The sequence below is a fragment of the Mya arenaria genome, chromosome 2 (assembly GCF_026914265.1).
Source record: "Mya arenaria isolate MELC-2E11 chromosome 2, ASM2691426v1".
NCBI classification, from domain to species: Eukaryota; Metazoa; Mollusca; class Bivalvia; order Myida; family Myidae; genus Mya; species Mya arenaria.
The window spans coordinates 66,390,858-66,413,452 of NC_069123.1; the positions used below are offsets into that span (position 1 = coordinate 66,390,858).

At 36.5% G+C, this 22,595-nt stretch overlaps 1 protein-coding gene across 1 annotated transcript; it reads right to left on the bottom strand.

Annotated features, from left to right (window-relative positions):
- Positions 1–8,025: 8,025 nt before the first annotated feature.
- Positions 8,026–21,481, bottom strand: LOC128222993 (WD repeat-containing protein 13-like). The gene is made up of 13 exons (XM_052932217.1): positions 21,380–21,481; positions 19,497–19,555; positions 19,140–19,228; positions 17,592–17,652; positions 17,277–17,422; positions 16,771–16,853; positions 15,930–16,070; positions 15,386–15,552; positions 14,623–14,682; positions 14,180–14,322; positions 13,520–13,639; positions 12,735–12,850; positions 8,026–10,443 (listed from the first exon to the last, which is right to left on the bottom strand). The coding sequence occupies exons 1-13, from the start codon at positions 21,453–21,455 to the stop codon at positions 10,247–10,249; spliced, it is 1,458 nt and encodes a 485-aa protein (XP_052788177.1). The 5' UTR covers positions 21,456–21,481; the 3' UTR covers positions 8,026–10,246.
- Between the last annotated feature and the right edge of the window lie 1,114 nt (positions 21,482–22,595).

Sequence of the window (22,595 nt, forward strand, 5' to 3'; positions counted from 1 at the left end):
GTTCAGAATTAAGCCGTTCCTCAAGTGTAGGTATCATCATCCATGTAATTGGGATTGGTGTGTCAGGAGTTATACAGTTCAGAATTAAGCATCCATGTAATTGGGATTGGTGTGTCAGGGATTATACAGTTCAGAATTAAGCCGTTCCTCAAGTGTAGGTATCAACATCCATGTAACTGGGATTGGTGTGTCAGGGGTTATACAGTTCAGAATTAAGCCGTTCCTCAAGTGTAGGTATCAACATCCATGTAACTGGGATTGGTGTGTCAGGGGTTATACAGTTCAGAATTAAGCCGTTCCTCAAGTGTCGGTATCATCATCCATGTAATTGGGATTGGTGTGTCAGGGATTATACAGTTTAGAATTAAGCCGTTCCTCAAGTGTCGGTATCATCATCCATGTAACTGGGATTGGTGTGTCAGGGGTTATACAGTTTAGAATTAAGCCTTTCCTCAAGTGTAGGTATCATCATCCATGTAACTGGGATTGGTGTGTCAGGGGTTATACAGTTCAGAATTAAGCTGTTCCTCAAGTGTAGGTGTCATCATCCATGTAACTGGGATTGGTGTGTCAGGAGTTATACAGTTCAGAATTAAGCCGTTCCTGAAGTGTCGGTATCATCATCCATGTAACTGGGATTTGTGTGTCAGGGGTTATACAGTTCAGAATTAAGCCGTTCCTCAAGTGTCGGTATCACCATCCATGTAATTGGGATTGGTGTGTCAGGAGTTGTACAGTTCAGAATTAAGCCGTTCCTCAAGTGTAGGTATCATCATCCATGTAACTGGGATTGGTGTGTCAGGGGTTGTACAGTTCAGAATTAAGCCGTTCCTCAAGTGTAGGTATCATCATCCATGTAACTGGGATTGGTGTGTCAGGGGTTATACAGTTCAGAATTAAGCCGTTCCTCAAGTGTAGGTGTCATCATCCATGTAACTGGGATTGGTGTGTCAGGGATTATACAGTTCAGAATTAAGCCGTTCCTCAAGTGTAGGTGTCATCATCCATGTAACTGGGATTGGTGTGTCAGGGGTTATACAGTTCAGAATTAAGCCGTTCCTCAAGTGTAGGTGTCATCATCCATGTAACTGGGATTGGTGTGTCAGGAGTTATACAGTTCAGAATTAAGCCGTTCCTGAAGTGTCGGTATCATCATCCATGTAACTGGGATTGTGTGTCAGGGTTATACAGTTCAGAATTAAGCCGTTCCTCAAGTGTCGGTATCACCATCCATGTAATTGGGATTGGTGTGTCAGGAGTTATACAGTTCAGAATTAAGCCGTTCCTCAAGTGTAGGTATCATCATCCATGTAACTGGGATTGGTGTGTCAGGGGTTATACAGTTCAGAATTAAGCCGTTCCTCAAGTGTAGGTATCATTCCATGTAACTGGGATTGGTGTGTCAGGGATTATACAGTTCAGAATTAAGCCGTTCCTCAAGTGTCGGTATCATCATCCATGTAACTGGGATTGGTGTGTCAGGGGTTATACAGTTCAGAATTAAGCCGTTCCTCAAGTGTCGGTATCATCATCCATGTAACTGGGATTGGTGTGTCAGGGTTATACAGTTCAGAATTAAGCCGTTCCTCAAGTGTAGGTATCAACATCCATGTAACTGGGATTGGTGTGTCAGGGGTTATACAGTTCAGAATTAAGCCGTTCCTCAAGTGTCGGTATCATCATCCATGTAACTGGGATTGGTGTGTCAGGGGTTATACAGTTCAGAATTAAGCCGTTCCACAAGTGTAGGTATCATCATCCATGTAACTGGGATTGGTGTGTCAGGGGTTATACAGTTCAGAATTAAGCCGTTCCTCAAGTGTAGGTATCACATCCATGTAACTGGGATTGGTGTGTCAGGGGTTATACAGTTCAGAATTAAGCCGTTCCTCAAGTGTCGGTATCATCATCCATGTAACTGGGATTGGTGTGCCAGGGGTTATACAGTTCAGAATTAAGCCGTTCCTCAAGTGTAGGTATCAACATCCATGTAACTGGGATTGGTGTGTCAGGGGTAATACAGTTCAGAATTAAGCCGTTCCTCAAGTGTCGGTATCATCATCCATGTAACTGGGATTGGTGTGTCAGGGGTTATACAGTTCAGAATTAAGCCGTTCCTCAAGTGTAGGTATCATCATCCATGTAACTGGGATTGGTGTGTCAGGGGTTATACAGTTCAGAATTAAGCCGTTCCTCAAGTGTAGGTATCATCATCCATGTAAATCCATGTAACTGGGATTGGTGTGTCAGGGATTATACAGTTCAGAATTAAGCCGTTCCTCAAGTGTCGGTATCATCATCCATGTAACTGGGATTGGTGTGTCAGGGGTTATACAGTTCAGAATTAAGCCGTTCCTCAAGTGTCGGTATCATCATCCATGTAACTGGGATTGGTGTGTCAGGGGTTATACAGTTCAGAATTAAGCCGTTCCTCAAGTGTAGGTATCAACATCCATGTAACTGGGATTGGTGTGTCAGGGGTTATACAGTTCAGAATTAAGCCGTTCCTCAAGTGTCGGTATCATCATCCATGTAACTGGGATTGGTGTGTCAGGGGTTATACAGTTCAGAATTAAGCCGTTCCACAAGTGTAGGTATCATCATCCATGTAACTGGGATTGGTGTGTCAGGGGTTATACAGTTCAGAATTAAGCCGTTCCTCAAGTGTAGGTATCAACATCCATGTAACTGGGATTGGTGTGTCAGGGGTTATACAGTTCAGAATTAAGCCGTTCCTCAAGTGTAGGTATCATCATCCATGTAACTGGGATTGGTGTGCCAGGGGTTATACAGTTCAGAATTAAGCCGTTCCTCAAGTGTAGGTATCAACTTCCATGTAACTGGGATTGGTGTGTCAGGGGTTATACAGTTCAGAATTAAGCCGTTCCTCAAGTGTCTGTATCATCATCCATGTAACTGGGATTGGTGTGTCAGGGGTAATACAGTTCAGAATTAAGCCGTTCCTCAAGTGAAGGTATCATCATCCATGTAACTGGGATTGGTGTGTCAGGGGTTATAAAGTTCAGAATTAAGCCGTTCCTCAAGTGTAGGTATCATCATCCATGTAAGTGGGATTGGTGTGTCAGGGGTTATACAGTTCAGAATTAAGCCGTTCCTCAAGTGTCGGTATCACCATCCATGTAATTGGGATTGGTGTGTCAGGGGTTATACAGTTCAGAATTAAGCCGTTCCTCAAGTGTAGGTATCCATGTAACTGGGATTGGTGTGTCAGGGGTTATACAGTTCAGAATTAAGCCGTTCCTCAAGTGTAGGTATCATCATCCATGTAACTGGGATTGGTGTGTCAGGGATTATACAGTTCAGAATTAAGCCGTTCCTCAAGTGTCGGTATCATCATCCATGTAACTGGGATTGGTGTGTCAGGGGTTATACAGTTCAGAATTAAGCCGTTCCTCAAGTGTCGGTATCATCATCCATGTAACTGGGATTGGTGTGTCAGGGGTTATACAGTTCAGAATTAAGCCGTTCCTCAAGTGTCGGTATCATCATCCATGTAACTGGGATTGGTGTGTCAGGGGTTATACAGTTCAGAATTAAGCCGTTCCTCAAGTGTCGGTATCATCATCCATGTAACTGGGATTGGTGTGTCAGGGGTTATACAGTTCAGAATTAAGCCGTTCCACAAGTGTAGGTATCATCATCCATGTAACTGGGATTGGTGTGTCAGGGGTTATACAGTTCAGAATTAAGCCGTTCCTCAAGTGTAGGTATCAACATCCATGTAACTGGGATTGGTGTGTCAGGGGTTATACAGTTCAGAATTAAGCCGTTCCTCAAGTGTAGGTATCAACATCCATGTAACTGGGATTGGTGTGTCAGGGGTTATACAGTTCAGAATTAAGCCGTTCCTCAAGTGTAGGTATCATCATCCATGTAACTGGGATTGGTGTGTCAGGGATTATACAGTTCAGAATTAAGCCGTTCCTCAAGTGTAGGTATCATCATCCATGTAACTGGGATTGGTGTGTCAGGGGTTATACAGTTCAGAATTAAGCCGTTCCTCAAGTGTATGTATCATCATCCATGTAACTGGGATTGGTGTGTCAGGGGTTATACAGTTTAAAATTAAGTTGTTCTTCAAGTGTCAGTATCATCATCCATGTAACTGGGATTGGTGTGTCAGGGGTTATACAGTTCAGAATTAAGCCTGAAATCAGGATTGAGTGCTTTGATCTTCAGACTTTTGTTTAGTTGTAAAGATTGTTTTTTGCTTGGACATTTACATAAAAAATGAAATACCTTGACATACATATGAATGACTTTAAAATAATTTCAAAAGGTCAAAGCCTGCATTGGGCATGAATACCTCATTCAAATAGAGTTGGGATTATTTTTCAGGATCAACAATTATCACCAGTTAGATCCACTGTTACATATGGCTTAGTGATTCCTTAAAAAGAAGCCTGTATTAGGGTTGATAAATTTGCAAAATCTGCAACATTCTATCTTGAAGAGCATACCCGGCACCCCAAGATCACCCATTAAGATTTACATGTACCCCATTTAACAATAAATTGAGTTTGTAAATTGTTTAGCAAGCTTTGGCCAATACATTCGTTATACGTGTCAATAATACAATTGAAACCACAGGGATGAGATTGGCAATTAAACAATGAACAATGAGCTGGTATGAAGATAGTGATTGGCACGAAGAAGACAAAGCAGAGACATACGTCTGGGGTCAGTCGTGATCTCCGGTGTCAATCAGGCACTTGAACAATGCCTTGACTTGCACAAAAGGGTGCAAAATTAGCAAAAAAGAGCTACATTGCTGCATGTTTTGGTAACATTATTAAATATAAGGTCAAATAAGGTCATTTAAAAGAAATGTTAGCCTTGGCACTAATGGAACTAGTTTGTGGTTATATATTTATGTTATATAAAAAATGTCTTAAAGTTAGCATTTGTGTACAATGATATTCAGCAATAAATAATTCAAAAGCTTGAATTTGTAAATAGAATGAAAATTTAAATTCACATATTCGTTTGCAAACCTGTAAGAGTGACCTTGACCATTGAGGAAGGCACATAGGTCTTGCATGATGAAAAACGGAGAGATGGTATGTTTTTTAATATTACCAGTTTTGTGGCATAAAAACAGATAATAAAAAATACCATCAGCATGGAATCCCAGAATTTATTTGAAATCATGGGAATCCTAGAGAATTTCAAAAATAGAAATTTACAAAAATACTTAAATTTGTTTTCTTAAATTAATTATACACTAGTTTTAAACATAATCGTTAATGCAATTAACATGTTTATTTCCAAATAATTATGAATATTGAAATAAAAAAATATATGGTATTTGTATGTGAATAAACTGTTGAATTGACCTTTAACTTAATATGCAAATTACAATGACTGTTTTTTGAGAGCTGATGAAAATTAGTGTATATATGAGAAGGAAATACAATACTCATACTGTGTGGTCCGAAATTTGGTCTGGAAGTGATACTGCTAAAAATGTTCGTTGCTAGGTGAGAGGGCAGTCTTCCCATTGACCACCAGGTTTTCAAAAATGTTATATTTTTCAACAAAAATTAAATAAGTTGAACTCTAATAAGAAATTAAAACAAGGCCAAATTCACACTGAGCAATAGGATAAATGAATTTGCTTTGAACAAATTTGGATCAAAGTTTTGATATACTGAAGAACTGGTAATGCCTATCAATATATACGACACAAAGCAAGTATTTTGCACAAAGTTGGAAGCATCGTTTTCCAGTAGACTTTTGGAGATGATTGTAAATGTATTCCCTTTAATTATCATATATCTAAGAATTGTCAAGAGACCTTATGCTTAAATACTATATTCTTATATGAAAGAGCTAGGTATGGACTCGATTGTCCAAATCTCTCATTTTGATGACAGACAATTTTATGGACTAGACCCCACTTGATTTGATCTGCTTAAGCTTAATGTTATGCATGTTTATATTTAAATGCCATCATATACTCTTTTTATCTATATGTTAAGGTGTTATATTTATTGTGTGATTCATGTGCTTGTTTCAATTATAGCAAAGATCTATGGAAGCCATAAGTGGACTTCATAATTTCCACTTCATGTTTATCAATCTTGTGTTGTTTTACATTTTTAGTCAAAAAACCAAAATGCGTTACAGTATGACTGCATTTAAGTAAGGACCAACAAAATCTGTTTCATAATTAGGCAAAATGTTCTACAGTAAAAAAAAATAGTCAAAAAACCTTTCCATACTATTAAAATACATTCAAACTCAATATAATATGCCATTTATTTATTTGTATTAGTTATTGGAATATGCCATGTATGTATCTGTAACAATTTTCAAGAACAATGCATCAAATATTTAATGTATTTTTGTAGACATCCACTTCCTTTTTCTCGTTTGTATATTTCTTTCCACAATGTGCTGAAATTGATGCCTCAACTATGAATCCGTGTTTTATATCACCAGTGTTGGTAAACATTCTCTTCGTCTTCTGGCACTGTCATCTACTTATTTTCTAGATATTTAAAAATGCCCTTACCAGTACGTGTAATGTAACCTGTCAATGCAAACCTTTCATACCTTTCATGGGTCCTTATAAGAATTGGGACAAGGTGTCAACCTTTCTATTCTGGCGGCGCATGTCATTTAGAAGTAGCACTTTCTCATGGCAGATCTGGACCAATACATATGCCAAGTAGTTTAAAATATTTCTGTGCCCTACACAATTATAGTCTATACACTACCAACTTGATCAATTTGCATATATACTAGTATACAGTATTCCATAATGATAAACCTGTAATAAAAATTACCTTCACCATTGACCATGGGTCTTGCACCAGACACATCCCCGGATGCATGTGCCAATTCCTTTCAATCCCTCTGTGCATGACCCAAGTTAGAGCCCAGACATGGATACCATACCTATGGGCATATATGCAGCATTCCATGATAATTAAACTCTCAGTGTGACCTTGAACTTTGAGGTATGGTCATGGTTCTTGCACAAGAAAAGTTGTCTTTATGTACCAAATAAATGTGCCAAGTAGTTTTAAAATCCCTGCTGAACAAAGCTACAGCCTAGACACAACCAACTATACTGTATATGCATCATTCTGTAATGATAATTCTGTAAGTTTGACCTTGATCTTCAAGTTCACAGGGACATGGGTCTTGTATGCAACAAGATGTCTTTTAGTACACTTGTGCCAAGTAATTTTAAAAACTCTCCCTGTATGACCAAATTAGTCTGGACACGGATAAATATTCAATAATGATAAACCTATAAGTATGACCCTGACCTATGAGGTAGGGATGTGGGTCTTGAACGATATGCGTTATCTTTATGTACTGAACACATGTGCTAATTAATTCTAATACATCCCTTTCTGCATGAAAAAGCCGGTAATGAGGCTGGCTGAGTTACCGGCCATGCAGCGTGCCCAATGGATGGATTTTCAATCGGACCGGAAAAACATGATTGATATTTTTTGTGCTTATCTAATATTATCAATTTGTGGAAAAGATGACTTAAAAATCACACTTTTGTACATTTCACCAATAATTTTAAATCACTATTGACGTCAAGTAGTTCCTCTAAAAATCACATTTTAACAATTATTTATTTTCAGTTTTAATTAAAAGTCTTGCATACTTATAGAGTTGATTGTGCTTTATTAAAATGGCATAATATACTTTTCATAAACCTTACAATAAAAGAAATAAGAAGTGGCGCGTTGTTGCGTGTGACTTATCTTACATTGGTGGTGTAAGACAGGGTTTTCCAGCACTGGTCACATGACCGGAAATACGTCTGGTATGCAAGAATAATTATTCTTGGTTAACTTTAAAGTATTCACGTTTGTGATTTGTAAAAAAAAATTGGCACCAGTTATACCCTAGATATGTAGCATGTGTTTCTGATGTCATATAGTGCCTTAGGTGATCATTATGGCCCTCTTGCTTGAATGAAAAAGGTTTCATCTTACTGAACTTGATGTTTGTCAGATAAGGATAAACTAGTCATAAAAGGAAAAATCGTATCTTTTATTATAACAATAATTATATAAGCAACAGGTATTTATTCATTGACAATAATAAATCCAGCAACATATTGCACAGTTCAGAAACTACAGGTATGAAGAATCAATGATTATGACACAGTCATACTGTAATGTTAGTGCATGTAAATTTAAAAGATTGTTGACCAATCACAAAATCTTGCAAGAGCATGGAATGTACGTGTGCATAAATGATCCAACAACTAAGTGTCCCAATTTGTAAACCTTTAGATGTTACCGCAACTAGGTCGGAACAGTTAGTTTTATTTGGAACTTGATTATTCTGGGTTTCACTGTAAAGTCAGCATGCAGAACAATCAACAACAAAATTAGGTTTTTAATTATTTTTTAATTTAACTTTCCAGAAAACCATGAAATTATTTTGAAAACAAATATTATTTTGTGTGATTTCTTACAATTAGAAATATCTCTTTTAAATTTCAATAGTCTTGTCATTTTAAAGATCATGTTATGGTTTTAACAATCATGTGATCATGAAGTAAAATCTTTTCATTCAGTGGTTTGTTTGTTTCTTGTTACTGCAGTAGAATCCTTGAAATAAAACTCACAGATTAAATTCCAAATAATAAATCTATGTATGTAACATATCAGATTCCCTTTTCAAATTAATATATCCTTTTTGGTCAGTGTATTCAAAGTGTATATATTATGTTTTTGCAAGTAAAATATTCAATTTAAATTATGACACTCACTTAATAATAAACTTTAATTCTTCAACTAAAGATATTTTGTCTGACGATCATTGATAATATGACTCCAATATATGCATTGGTTTCATCACAAGGAAATCCTCCAAAGCAGAATGTTAAACTTTAAACATTGTATGGAAGTTGGCTTGAAAAGGTAAATACAAAACTAAGCATTCAACAGAAACTAGTAGATTACTTGTTAGACAACCAAAACAGTTTTTACAAACCTAGATTATATATATATAATATATCAACCCTTATAATGATAATGTAAAGTCACAACCCCAATTTATGTTAACTTATAAAATAATAAATACAAATTAATGTCAAATAGTGAAAAGCCAATGCTGATGCTGGAAAAGCAACAAACCATATTTCCCCCCTCCAACACTCACTGTTAAACAAGGGGAATAGCCAATTTTTCTGATTGATTACATTCTGTCAGGTTCACATTTACATATTATGATAACTATTGTCATAAGGGTATATACTTATTCAGTCTGAACTCGCTATGTCGACGTCTGATATCTCGACTTTCCGGTTATGTTGACTTTTTTCTCCGGTCCCGAATTTATTCCTTCTTAATCTATATGAAATAACACTGCTTGTGTCGGTTTTTCTATCTCGATTTTTTTGCTATGTGGACCTCCTATTTCAGTCCCCGTGGTCGAATATCACACATTTTCCTTGTCCCTTATGTCAAACTGTAGATAAGAGTTTTAGGTGCGAAAATTGTTATGAAAGTTTGCGGCATGTCGCTAAATTACCGTGCTTGTAAAAGTAACCACCTGTCATAATTGGAGGATAATTGGAAAGTGTGAATAATTAAAGTTGTTTGTTTATGTTTTAGATAAAAGAGTCTTTTCTTGATCAAGCTATATAATTTAGGTTGACGACATAAATTCGACAACATTGAAAGTTACGTGACGAAGTAATTCCTCTATACTGCAAGTAGAAAACCAACGGGCATAACAAATGTGCTATTTTAAGTTGTTGTCATATGTGCTTTACCGTTTTCTTACAATATACAAGTGTATTTAATTGTAGTTTCATTTCCGATTTGTGTAATCAATAAACGTGAATTAAATAAATTTGGCACAAATAATTCATTTTTATATCCCTTTATTTAAAAAATATGTTTGCTAAACGTTTATCCACGGCCATAACAAGACCGTTCATTTGCAGAAGTCAGAGGTCGGACATATATCAAACTCATATGTGTTGGGATTGGTGATACTTTTTTGTAATTCGGATGTGTTGAGTGTTCATTATCTGGACTTTTTTCCCTAGGTCCCGACAAAGTCGACATAACGAGTTTAGACTGTATATCACAAACTAGACAGCCATTCACCTTTGCCAGGCTGTGCAGTTGGTTTCCAGGGCAACATAATGCCCACATAATGCCTAACCTCCCAGTCCCCAACAACATAATGCAACAACCATAAGACAACAGTACTAGGAAATGCAGTCCAGGGTTCAAAGCACTCCCTGTTTGCCCTCCCGTTTCCATATAATAACCATTCCCTGGGCATCACAGGAGGCAAGCAAACTTTCATCACAATTAAAGCAGACATCCAGCACTGGGGCAGAGTGGCCCAGCAGTTTGTTAACACAAGCTTTCTTCTCCTTCCCAATGTCAAAGAAATGCACACACATGTCCTCACTACCGGAAACTGCAATATAATAGGGTATGATTTTTAACATGATTTTATTTAAGTTCAATTCGTACACTTTTTTTCAACTTGATTGTGAATACATGATTTGATTAAAACTAGAGCTGTCACAAGAGTGACGAATACCCCCAAATGCCACCTGGACACAGGAATGGCAAACCATTCCTTTAAAAACAGGCCATAACTCCAAGGTTACTGCACGCTGCATCTTCTTTTATCATGCATGTATTGTTTTATTTAAATCTGTTGAGTAATTTAGAAGTTACACTGCTGATAAGAAAAACTAGCCTTTCATGAGTTATCGTCCGGAAACCGTTTTTCTATTTTTAGTAACAGTGTCCTTGACCGTGGCCCCACCAGCCCCAATATCGAACTTGACCTGTATCTTCTGATGTTACACCTGTGTACCAAAAATTGTTCAAATCTGTCAAGCCTTTCATGAGTTATCGTCCGGATACCGTTTTTCTATTTTTAGTAACAATGACCTTGACCTTGGCCCCACCAGCCCCAATATCGAACTTGACCTGTATCTTCTGATGTTACACCTGTGTACCAAAAATTGTTCAAATCTGTCAAGCCTTTCATGAGTTATCGTCCGGAAACCGTTTTTCTATTTTAAGTAACAGTGTCCTTGACCATGGCCCCACCAGCCCCAATATCGAACTTGACCTGTATCTTCTGATGTTACACCTGTGTACCAAAAAATTTTCAAATCTGTCTAGCCTTTCATGAGTTATCGTCCGGAAACCATGAAAACAGACAGACCGACCGACCATATAATTTTATCTTAAGATGCCTTTTAACTCAGTAAAACTCTTTTAACACTAGAGGTCTCCAGTACCTACCTGCTGAAGGACCTCAGAGGCAAGAAAGGTTCAACATATCCTCGCTGTACTTACTGACACAGGCCCCCTGCCTGAAGGACCTAAGAGGCAAGAAGGTGCAACGTATCCTCCAAGTACTTACTGCCACAGGCCCCTGCCTGGATGTCCTGAGGGGCAAGAAAGTGCAACGTATCCTCCAAGTACTTACTGCCACAGGCCCCTGCCTGGATGTCATGAGGGGCAAGAAAGTGCAATGTATCCTCATAGTACTTACTGCCACAGGCCCCTGCCTGGATGTCATGAGGGGCAAGAAAGTGCAACGTATCCTCCAAGTAATTACTGACACAGGCTCCTTGTCTGAAGGTCATGAGGGGACAGAAGGTGCTACCTATCTGCCCTGTACTTACTGCCACAGGACCCTGCCGGAATGTCATGAGGGGACAGAAGGGGCAACGTATCCTCATAGTACATACTGCCACAGGCCCCTGCCTGGATGTCCTGAGGGGACAGGTGCTGCATATCTTCGCAGTCCTTACTGCCACAGGCCCCCTGTCTGAAGGTCATGAGGGGACAGAAGGTGCTGCGTATCCTCCAAGTTCTTACTGACAAAGGCTCCTTGTCTGAAGGAACTCAGGGGCAAGAAGGTGCAACGTATCCTCATAGTACTTACTGACACAGGCTCCTTGTCTGAAGGACCTCAGGGGCAAGAAGGTGCAACGTATCCTCAACGTACTTACTAATAAAGGCTCCCTGTCTGAAGGTCATGAGGGGACAGAAGGTGCTGCATATCTTCCAAGTTCTTACTGACACAGGCCTCCTGTCTGAAGGTCATAAGGGAACAGAAGGTGCTATGTATATGCCCTGTAATTACTGCCACAGGTCCCTGCCTGAATGTCATGAGGGGACAGAAGGTGCTGCATATCCTCGCAGTACTTACTGCCACAGGCCCCTGCCTGGATGTCATGAGGGACCAGAAGGTGCAACGTATCCTCAAAGTACTTACTGCCACAGGCCCCTGCCTGGATGTCATGAGGGGACATAAGATGCTGCATATCCTCGCAGAACTTACTGCCACAGGCCCCTGCCTGAATGTCATGAGGGGACAGAAGGTGCTGCATATCCTCGCAGTACTTACTGAAACAGGCCCCTGCCTGGATGTCATGAGGGGACAGAAGGTGCAACGTATCCTCGCAGTACTTACTGCCACAGGCCCCTGCCTGAATGTCATGAGGGGACAGAAGGTGCTGCATATCCTCGCAGTACTTACTGCCACAGGCCCCTGCCTGGATGTCATGAGGGACCAGAAGGTGCAACATATCCTCAAAGTACTTACTGACACAGGCTCCTTGTCTGAAGGTCATAAGGGGACAGAAGATGCTGCATATCCTTCAAGTACTTACTGACACAGGCCCCTTGTCTGAAGGTCATGAGTGGACAGAAGGGGCAACATATCCTCAAAGTACTTACTGACACAGGCCCCCTGTCTGAAGGACATGAGGGGACAGAAGGTGCTGCGTATCCTCGAGAACTTCTGACGTATAGAGAATCGCTTCTTCAGCTGAAGACTTCCATCTGATGAGATTCTAATAATAAATGAGAGTAACTCATTGATTTTAAGTAATACTTGTTGTAGTTATCTTTTGTTAAAACATCAGGTAAACCTTGTAATTATTGAACAAAAAACAAAGATTTATCCCTCAATGGATGTTTTGGCTTTAATATAAACTTATAAATATAGATGGACATTAGTTCACTCATTTTAACATTGTATAGGATACTGTGCGACCATTATTTGGATAAAGTTTGAATGCTGTAGTCCTCATTGATTTAACAATGCTGTGTCACTGACTATCAATGAATCCTATAAAATCAGCAAAACCTTTAAGAATATTTGTTTTTTGATCGTCTTTACACTGTCACTTTTTTTCAGTCAGTCTTTCGAAGTTTTAGTCTTTTTTTAAATTAGTATACAGCAAGAACCTGGTGTCTCTGCATTTAACTTGTTTAAGCCAGGGGCATCTTATTTATATTGATGATCAAACTTAAACTAAAGAGTAAAATCTGAATGTTTTGATTGAACATCAGAATCATTTAACTAACACACTGAATGGTTATACTTAAAGGTCAATATCTTAGTATTATTAACAGGTCAAGCCATACTGCAGCCAATGGGTGTGGTTTGACCTTTATAAATTCTTAAAGAAAAATATGATAATTATTAAATTAAATTCTGCCCTAAAGAGTATACCCACCTGAAGAGACAGAGAGAGTTGATAGCACAGTTGACGAGGAGAGAGGGCTCACGGGCTTCCCGGCTCACCCACGCCCGGGCACAAATACTTGTCACTGCATGCCCCTCACACACTGACACCCTGTCATCACAATAAACAGTGTGTTACACTTTATCAGTTGAAGCGCTGTTATTACTTCACCTGAGGCAGACTTTGTCAAGTAAAAAAAAGCCTCTAGTGGAAAATTTTATTGAGTTTTTTCTTTTTTCAAATATCTATTAATTTGGCCAAATAGATTACTTACGCCATTGGAATTTGCCAAAACAGAAGTACCCCTAACTTTCAACTTCAAGAATTTCAATGCAAGTGCTTTCAAGCAGTGAAATAAATGGAACATGACTTGTATTCCAATATTATTCAAAATGCCCATAAACACCCAAACTGTTACCAAACCAGAGACATACATTGACTGCATCACTTTAGACAATCTCATCAATCCCGTATTAACTACACTTTAGTTTATTCCATTTTTAAAGCTTAGCTCTTATAAGTTTATATGAATCACACTAAAGTCTGAAACCAAAGTCACACTAAAACCAATGTTTGTGTCATTGCTGAAAGCGCATGAAAAATGGCCCAGCACATGAACCAATATTCAAATAAATAACAATATCGTCAAACCTCCGAGTCCGGATGAGTTTCCCATGAGCCAGATCTACTTTGAATGCCGACAGTGACCCCTTATCATCCCCCACCCACAGGTTCACCCCTGTCGGGTCAAAGGCCAGTGACAGGGCTTGACCCGTGATCTTACAGCTGCCACCCTGAAAATAACCTAACAGTCAATCATAACTCCAGAAATATCAAGTCTTGCACTAAAATGTTCTTGATACTGTTCATTTAATTTTAGTAGTATACAATAATTAAATGTTTTAGTGACAGAGACTGGAGAGATATTACAACCCGTGATGATCTACAAATTAACAATTCCAATTTATTTATCCTTTCATACGTTTACACAATGTATATTAAAAATATCATATCTATCAACTTGGTTTTTCCAGTTATAATATACAAACTACATGCAGGGAGTTTAACAAAATAAAAAACAAATTTGAACTCACTTTATAGCCTTTCCCAGTTGAAAGATTGATGATCTGTACAAAACACTTGCTATTTCCCGTCTGGCAATGAAGTTAAGAGACATAATGAATAACAAATTTGAGCCCACATTTACCAGTTAAAGCACTGTTATTACTTCACCTGAGGCAGAATTTGTCAAATAAAAGCCTTTAGTGGAAAATGCTATTGATTTATTTTTTTTAAATATTTATTGATTTGGCCAAATATATTACACATTTTCTGCAGGTCTCAATTCTAAATTTCATGTAAATCGCTACGATAGCAGAGTAATGATGGAAACAATTGCTCTATTAAAACATTACTATTTACAAGTGCCATTAATGTTAACATGTTATTTGTAACAAGATATATGTTTAACACTTCAAAATTTAAAAGAAATGGGGTTTTCAGAGCCTCAGTCAAAAATAATGCTTCTTAAGTTCTATAAACATAGGCCCTGGCCATAATTTCTTGAAAAGTCTTAAGTGTGATATAGATTAAAACTTAATTAAAAAATAGTTTATCACCATAATCATCAATATAATTACCTTTTTAAGTCCCCCAACTCTTAAAAATGAGATTATTACACAACCTATACCAAAACAAATATTGGGTGCTTCGCTTCATCTTCTTGTAAAGGATTTGAGTGTTGAAGAAATTGGAGCCCAACTTATACTGCTATTTTAAGTACAAATACATGTATAATTGTATGTACTTCATTATTAATTGAACTGTATTGAAACTAAACCAGTAATGAAAGGATACAACAAACATGTTATTATTAAGAGGATGGAAGAGACAAGAGTGGAGTTCGGCCCCAGTTATGTCCTTGATGACTCGGATACACTCCCCTGATGCCACATTCCACAGTCGGGCTGTTCCGTCAAACGACACAGACAGAATGATGTCATTGGAAAGTGACCATGCAAAGTCTGAAATAATAAGAATAAACAACAAATTATTTGACTCTTTATCTTCAATTTAAATACACAAAATAATAAAGCTCTTAAACTCTGCTATTACAAGATTCACATTTGAGACACAACATATACATTGAAAGAGTGTGTTTTAAGGTAAAGTCAGTTTAAAGTCTGAAAAAGCTTATTCTTGCAATCGCTCATAGCAATTACCAAGACACGTTTCCATCAAGGAAGTTAAGTAATGATTCTATCAGGTAATTTTCTAATCAAGCTGATATTGACTTTAAGTCAGAAGCCAAATTGATTATGTTCCTGTTGAATGATTTCCATGTTGCTCTCTGATCTTACAATCAAAGTATGACATAAGGTTAATTAATCAACATTCTCACCTGAGACAGCCTCTGTGTGTCCTTTCAGCATACATATGACTGTGGCTGGTGGAGGTATCACCTGACACACAGATAACGTCCCATCGACTGACGAGCACGCCACACGACTCTTGTCATCATTTGCAAACTTCACACTCGTTACTAAAATATAAATTGTATGTGTATTGCAAAATATGTCAATCATATGAGCCGCATCAGGCCATTTTTTGCCTTTCTGGCATTATTATTACAAATGAAATAATCATTCATTAAATATGCCAAAAAATAATGAATTCATTTCTTTCAAACTGCTTTTTATTAATGGATCGTCATTGGCGCATCATTTTCTCGACGATTTATAAACAAAAGTTAATCTATGTTCCCATAGCAATCACAGATTTCGTCTGGACTCTGCTATTTCAATAATGTACTTTGGTCATGAAGTCATGTGGTTGATGTCAAATTCAGTATTCAAAATACAAAATACATGGAATCACTTGTAAACAGATATCTTATGCAATACAAGTGATTTTATGAAAAAAAATCAATATTACTTCCTGAAATGTCATTCAATTAAAAAAACAATAAAATATTAAAAGCAAATGTGTGTCCAAAGGCCCAAAAGCGCCTGATGTGGCTTAAACAGTAAAACTTAATACACATAGTCAAAGCAAAAAAACTGCAATATGTACTTAAGATTATAAAACCGAAGAACAAACTGTTTGTGTACTTGTTTTACAACACATGAAATAGTTCTTGTTATCAACAAGAAGTTAACACAAACTTTCAAGAAATTAAAAGAAGAAAATTTCAACGGTTATGATAATGTTTTAACTCCAGGGTAAGAGGAGTATAGGGTTACCAGCATCTGTGTGTTGATCAAAGATATGGTGCATGCCAGCAAAGGCATAGTTTTCTGACACTGTCTTGTCTCCTCCCATTGCCCTGATAATGAAAACAGCAAGCACTTGAGAAATTCTATTCATTATACAGTCAATTCAGTGATGAAAAAAAACCAACAACATGTTGCCAAACAAGAACTGAGGTAACTGATAAATTAGGCTCATTTATAAAGTTTTAATGAGCTATATTAGTTTACAAAGATATGTTTGACATTACCGGTATCACATTTTCAACATTCAACATCAAAATTATATCACTAAGATTGTTTTAGTAACATAAAAGATAAAATAAGAAGTTTAAAACAAAAATTATCATTTGCCCCAAGGGTTTTTCCCCAAATCAACAACGTTGTGTTTGGAATTATTTTCAGGGTCAGGCAGGACGAGAATATGATATGATATGATATTATTCTACCTTATTTCGTTTGAACACATTTGCAAGGAACAAAGAAGATGGCTGACTTACCTGCTTGCTTCTGCCTCTTTGGTAGGAACAACCTCAATGCTGTCATAGATCCTCTTCATTGGTCCATCCAGGTTGAACTTTACCGAACCACTGCTTCGCTGACGTCTGTGAAATTTTCGCGCCTCACCCATCTTAGGCTCCATACTCTTAGTAGTCATAATATGTTTATTACATAATTATAAATTATAAAGAAATGATAATGCATGTATATTCTGGCTTCAAGCATCTAAATTCAGACTTCTGATATGTACAACATTCAAATCTTCACAGACATTGGAAAATGTTGTACAACTACCAGTTATTTCTACAGTGTACCTCAATAGTTGATTTGCTGATGCTTCTGCCACCAAAGCTGAATGACCTGCTCTTGATGCTCCTGAAACAGAAAATACACAGAGAGATTACAAAGAGGACACATTAAGTACACTTGGTGTAATCAGAGAGTACACATAGGTCAGGATATACACATATAACAAATATAGTACACACATTATAACACATAGAGTACAAATTTATTACCCAATTTATAAGATATTTTAGGTTATATAATTATATAATCCTGAAAATTTGGTTAGCATATTAGGGATTCAGGCAACAAGTAGGTTAAAGAGGCTAAGACGTCTGTTTAAACAGTTAAAGGTACTTTGAACTACCCGTATTTATTGCAAATATCCATTTTTTACAACTGTCCTGATGTATGAAATTGAAAATTTTCGATCCTGATTTAATAATTAATCCTGAACTTTATCATCCCTCATGTTTACAAATAACAACAGCAGTCATTCTTAGTTTAGGTACACGGCTTCTTGACCAAAAATTGTGAAGAGGCCTAGCCTTTTCATTTTGGGAAATTTAAACGCATGAAATTCTGCAAATTGGGAAAATTAAATGCGTAAACATCTCAAAATGGGAAATTCCACAAATGAGGATTGAAGACACCTTTTAAACACTGGTCAAGGTATCCATATAAAACTTGGAACTCATGTTACAAAAAACAGGGGCATATCTTACATGTGAGTCTTCTTCTAGCTGTTTTTTTTAATTATTACCTTTTTAATATGAAATGTGTACAAACACTCCACAGGGTCAAGCTTGAAAGGTGTAAAATGTATGGACTTCCAATTGATACACATGTAGATCTTATTGGGGGAGAATTCATGTCTTTGACTTCGCTTTTTTAACATGACACAGTGACAAAGGATAGAGAGAGATTAGTTTTTATCTTCATGGAGTTGATTCTAAATGGAGGGAAAGAATTGATTACAATGGACTAATTATAATTATTGTTCCTTGAATAACGTAAAATTATACAGCATTCTTATGTTAACTTTAAAGAAATTTATAAAGAATAATTTGCTTAGACTTAATAAAATTTTGAACTAAGATCTTCCTTTTAGGGAAAAATATCTGGGAATTGTGAAAATTATATCTGGAAATTGGGAAAATATGCCGTTTTTCCCAGTTGTGAAGTAGCCTTATTTTGGCCCCTAGCAAAGAAGGTGAAAAAGCCCTGAGGTAGTAAAAATAATGTTACAGTATCTACAATAATTACAATGTTAACATTATATGCATTCAATCAAATTTAAACTTATCCATCTTCAAAACTATGTCGATTTAAATCAGTAGATATTGGCTGAAGTTCAATTCACACAAATTTATAGCAAAACAACAAAAAATATGACACACAGATAATTGTAACTAAAATCTTTAATGAAACGGGCCCAAGGTCGTTAAAATATGATTTAAATTGTCAACATTCTTTTTTTATTATTTTAGTATCCTTTACTGTTAAATTACACACTGATATTTATTGGTATATGGCGTAAGATGGCTGGTTTTAATAAATGATCCCAAACCCCTTACCCTTGGTCCGAGAATGCAGGACTGCCATATTTGGTCGCTAGCAGTCGTGCTCGGGTGTGTATGTAATCCTTTCTCGCAGATTGGTCTTTCTAATAATATATTTCAAACTCATTATATACTATGTATGTTATAAAAAAAAGTTTAAGTATAACTTTTTAAAATTTAAAGTGAAGAAAGCACAAATATCACTATTTTAAAATCATTATCATAATTTAAAAACTTTACATTGTCTGTCAGAAAAGAAAAAACCACAACTTTGGTTTTGTGAAAATGTGTTTCATTAAACAATATTTTAAAAGTAATAGTGACAAGAGTGTATCAATGAGTTCTGACAAATGGAATTGTAAAGTTTTGAACCTCTGGATCACTGGCACTTTCTCGAAGAAGCTGGCTTCTTCGTTTAATGTACAAAGTTCCTGAAAAAAAAAGATGATCTAATTAAAGCGCTGTAGTTTGCTGTTCAATGTTGTTAAACCAATTATCTCCACAATATATGATAATAAATTGTGATGATATATTGATGCCCTTCAATACCATATGCTGATGATACAGCAAATTGCAGTACATGTATCTTTGCCAGCAGCTTGTAAGAAAGAAATGCAGTCTTTGCCTGTAAGATGTCAGAAAGAATGCAGTATCTTTGCCAGTAGCCTGAAAACAAGTTAAATTCTGGGAAACATATAGCATTAAGCATTCTGGAACCTGATAGTTAAGGTGTCATCCAGTAGTGAAGAAATAGTCAAATATATCAATATTAAGAGTTTTTATGTTGATTCAATGATTGAACATTAATCATAAATGCAGGTTAGAAATAAAGACACACATGGAGTTTGTGTTATTGTCTGACTGGATAAGATCCTAGACGCCTTTCAACTTTCATCATGCATTTCCAATACACAATGTCACAATTACTGATTCAAATCTATTTTACATCTATGGTCTAGAGAAAGAAAGACAAACACATTATGGCATCATCAGAGAGGTATTTCATGTTTGATATAGATATTATAGGTTTATATTCATATTTTACCACAAGTACAAAGATATTTTGCACAAGACAAGCATTAAATGCATTTAAACACTGGATTTACCTTTCCAATAAAACAAAACTTTACTGACACAGACAACAATTATGCATCATAACAACCCTGCCATCTCCGGCAAGCTTCAAGATAGACCTGGTAAATACAATCATAACAACTCAGGCATGGCCGAGGTGTTCCTCTTGTTATAAAACTGTGAACCGCAGCCTTCCAGGCTCCCTTCATGTATATATCACATCAAACTCATAATAATTCATTGGATATTTTTTTTAGTATGGAACTAATATAAAATTACATTATCTGGCAATATATATTTCTTGCTTTTATGTTATTTTATAGACACAATATGCTTTAACCCAGAATCCTGATTGGAATAACCACCCACTTTTGGTATAAAACAATTTGTATGTGAAGGATTTGCCATATAAATTATCATAAAAAAAATCTGTCAACATACAATTATTTGGACAACACATGTGCCTTGCAAATGCCATATATCTATTACAATATTTGGAAATTGGTAGTAAGGCAGTGAGGTGGGGTGTGGCCATAGGAGTTGTCCTGCGAGTACAAACATGTCAGACTAATGATAAAGCACATTTTGCATACCAATTTAAGAGCTAATCTGAAGCTTAGTCCACCCAAAAGGCCGTCAACGAGTCTTTTGATGTTGTTTTTTTACTATGGCAGACTAGTGACGTCCATCATCCCAGCAAAAAGTAGAGAACGGTCCTTGAGCAGAGAATCCTCGCAGCCACAATTTATTTATGTCATTATGCCAAAAAAAGATGTTCAGATATCATCAAACACTTACATGTGTCGATTGTTTATCAGTTATCCCAATATCTGTGAATCTTGGACAAATCTGACAGGTTGTGTACATGTATAACGTATTTGTGACACAGAATGTATTTATGTGAAAAAACCCCACTCTAAGTCTAATGACAAATTAAATACTGTTTAGATCACTGTCACGTATATATTGAACAACTTTGTCATTATTATTCAAAATCGATGCATAATAATTCGATACATTCTTTCGTCCGGTGTTGAATGGTAGAGAGTTGTAGCATTACAGAGATACACAAGAAATGTCAAAAATAATAAAAAATTTTTATCCCTGATCGCTCATTATTGTAGATGATCTGAAGCTTTTACATTTTAATTTTAGCTAACAGTACATTCTTACGAACTTACTGAATGGTGGATTGTTTGGAGCTCTATATGCATTATATTTAGCATCTAATGCAAGAATTTGTTGCCAATTTGCCATTGTTTACATTTTATTTCCTGTATCGCTTACATCGTTGTGGAAAATATATAGACAAAACGTCCATCTTAAAAAATACGCAACGGTAACATCCCCTTTCACACCGTGTCCAAAAAAATAAAATAATAAAAAATAAAATAACAACAACAACAATTATTAAACCATTATTGTCATTGCCCCAAATATGACAGCAATAATAAAAGTGTTAAAAGTATATATGCATTATAAAACATTCGTTTTATCTCATCTGTTAGGTAGAACATTATATTCTTAGAATATTTTTGTATATATATATATGAGTTTTTTGGCAAACAAAGTATATTTGTGAATGCGATTTTACATTAGTATCTATTGATTCCAAGCTGAATTTCACATTTTCTAAGGTAGCCATTGTTTTTTAAATTAAGTTTGGCATATTGTATTGTTTTGTGGATTATGCCGATAACCATACATTTTGATTTAGTTCGATGTCAAAACATGTTATTTATTTTGCACGGATCGACCACGAAGTTAAGATTATTTTGTATATGGCATTCAACGCTAGTTAATACTTGGTGAAAAACTACAAAAACAAGCTCAGTAGCAAAAAGTGTATACATAAACCCGGTTTAATGGCACCTGATTTGTGTAATGGTAACGGTCCGCTGTAAGCGGCGGATTAGTGTAACGGTCCGCTGTAAGCGGCGGATTAGTGTAACGGTCCGCTGTAGGCGGCGGATGTGCGTTCAGAGTATTACATTCCGTTATAGACGGAAGTACATTTATAGTACGTATGTGAACTTGGTTGGTAATATTCAAATTAGCAAAGATTCTGTATGGATTGAGAATTAACTGTTTATAAAGACCAGCGGACCCCTTCAGGGTCGAGCATGTTTTTCTCTGAAGGGATCTGTTTGTGTTTATTACGTTGCACGTTACATAATGTTGAATCATCAGCAAATAAATATATTTCCATATTACCATTACAAAGTGCAATATCATTAATGTATGTAAGAAATAATATCGGACCAAGTATAGATCCCTGCGGCACTCCTCATAATATTGAAAGCAGGGTTGATACTATATGTCCAACCTATACTAACTGTTTGCTGTTAGTTTTATACGATTAAAATGTTATGATACTTCCGAAAAAAATACTGTATA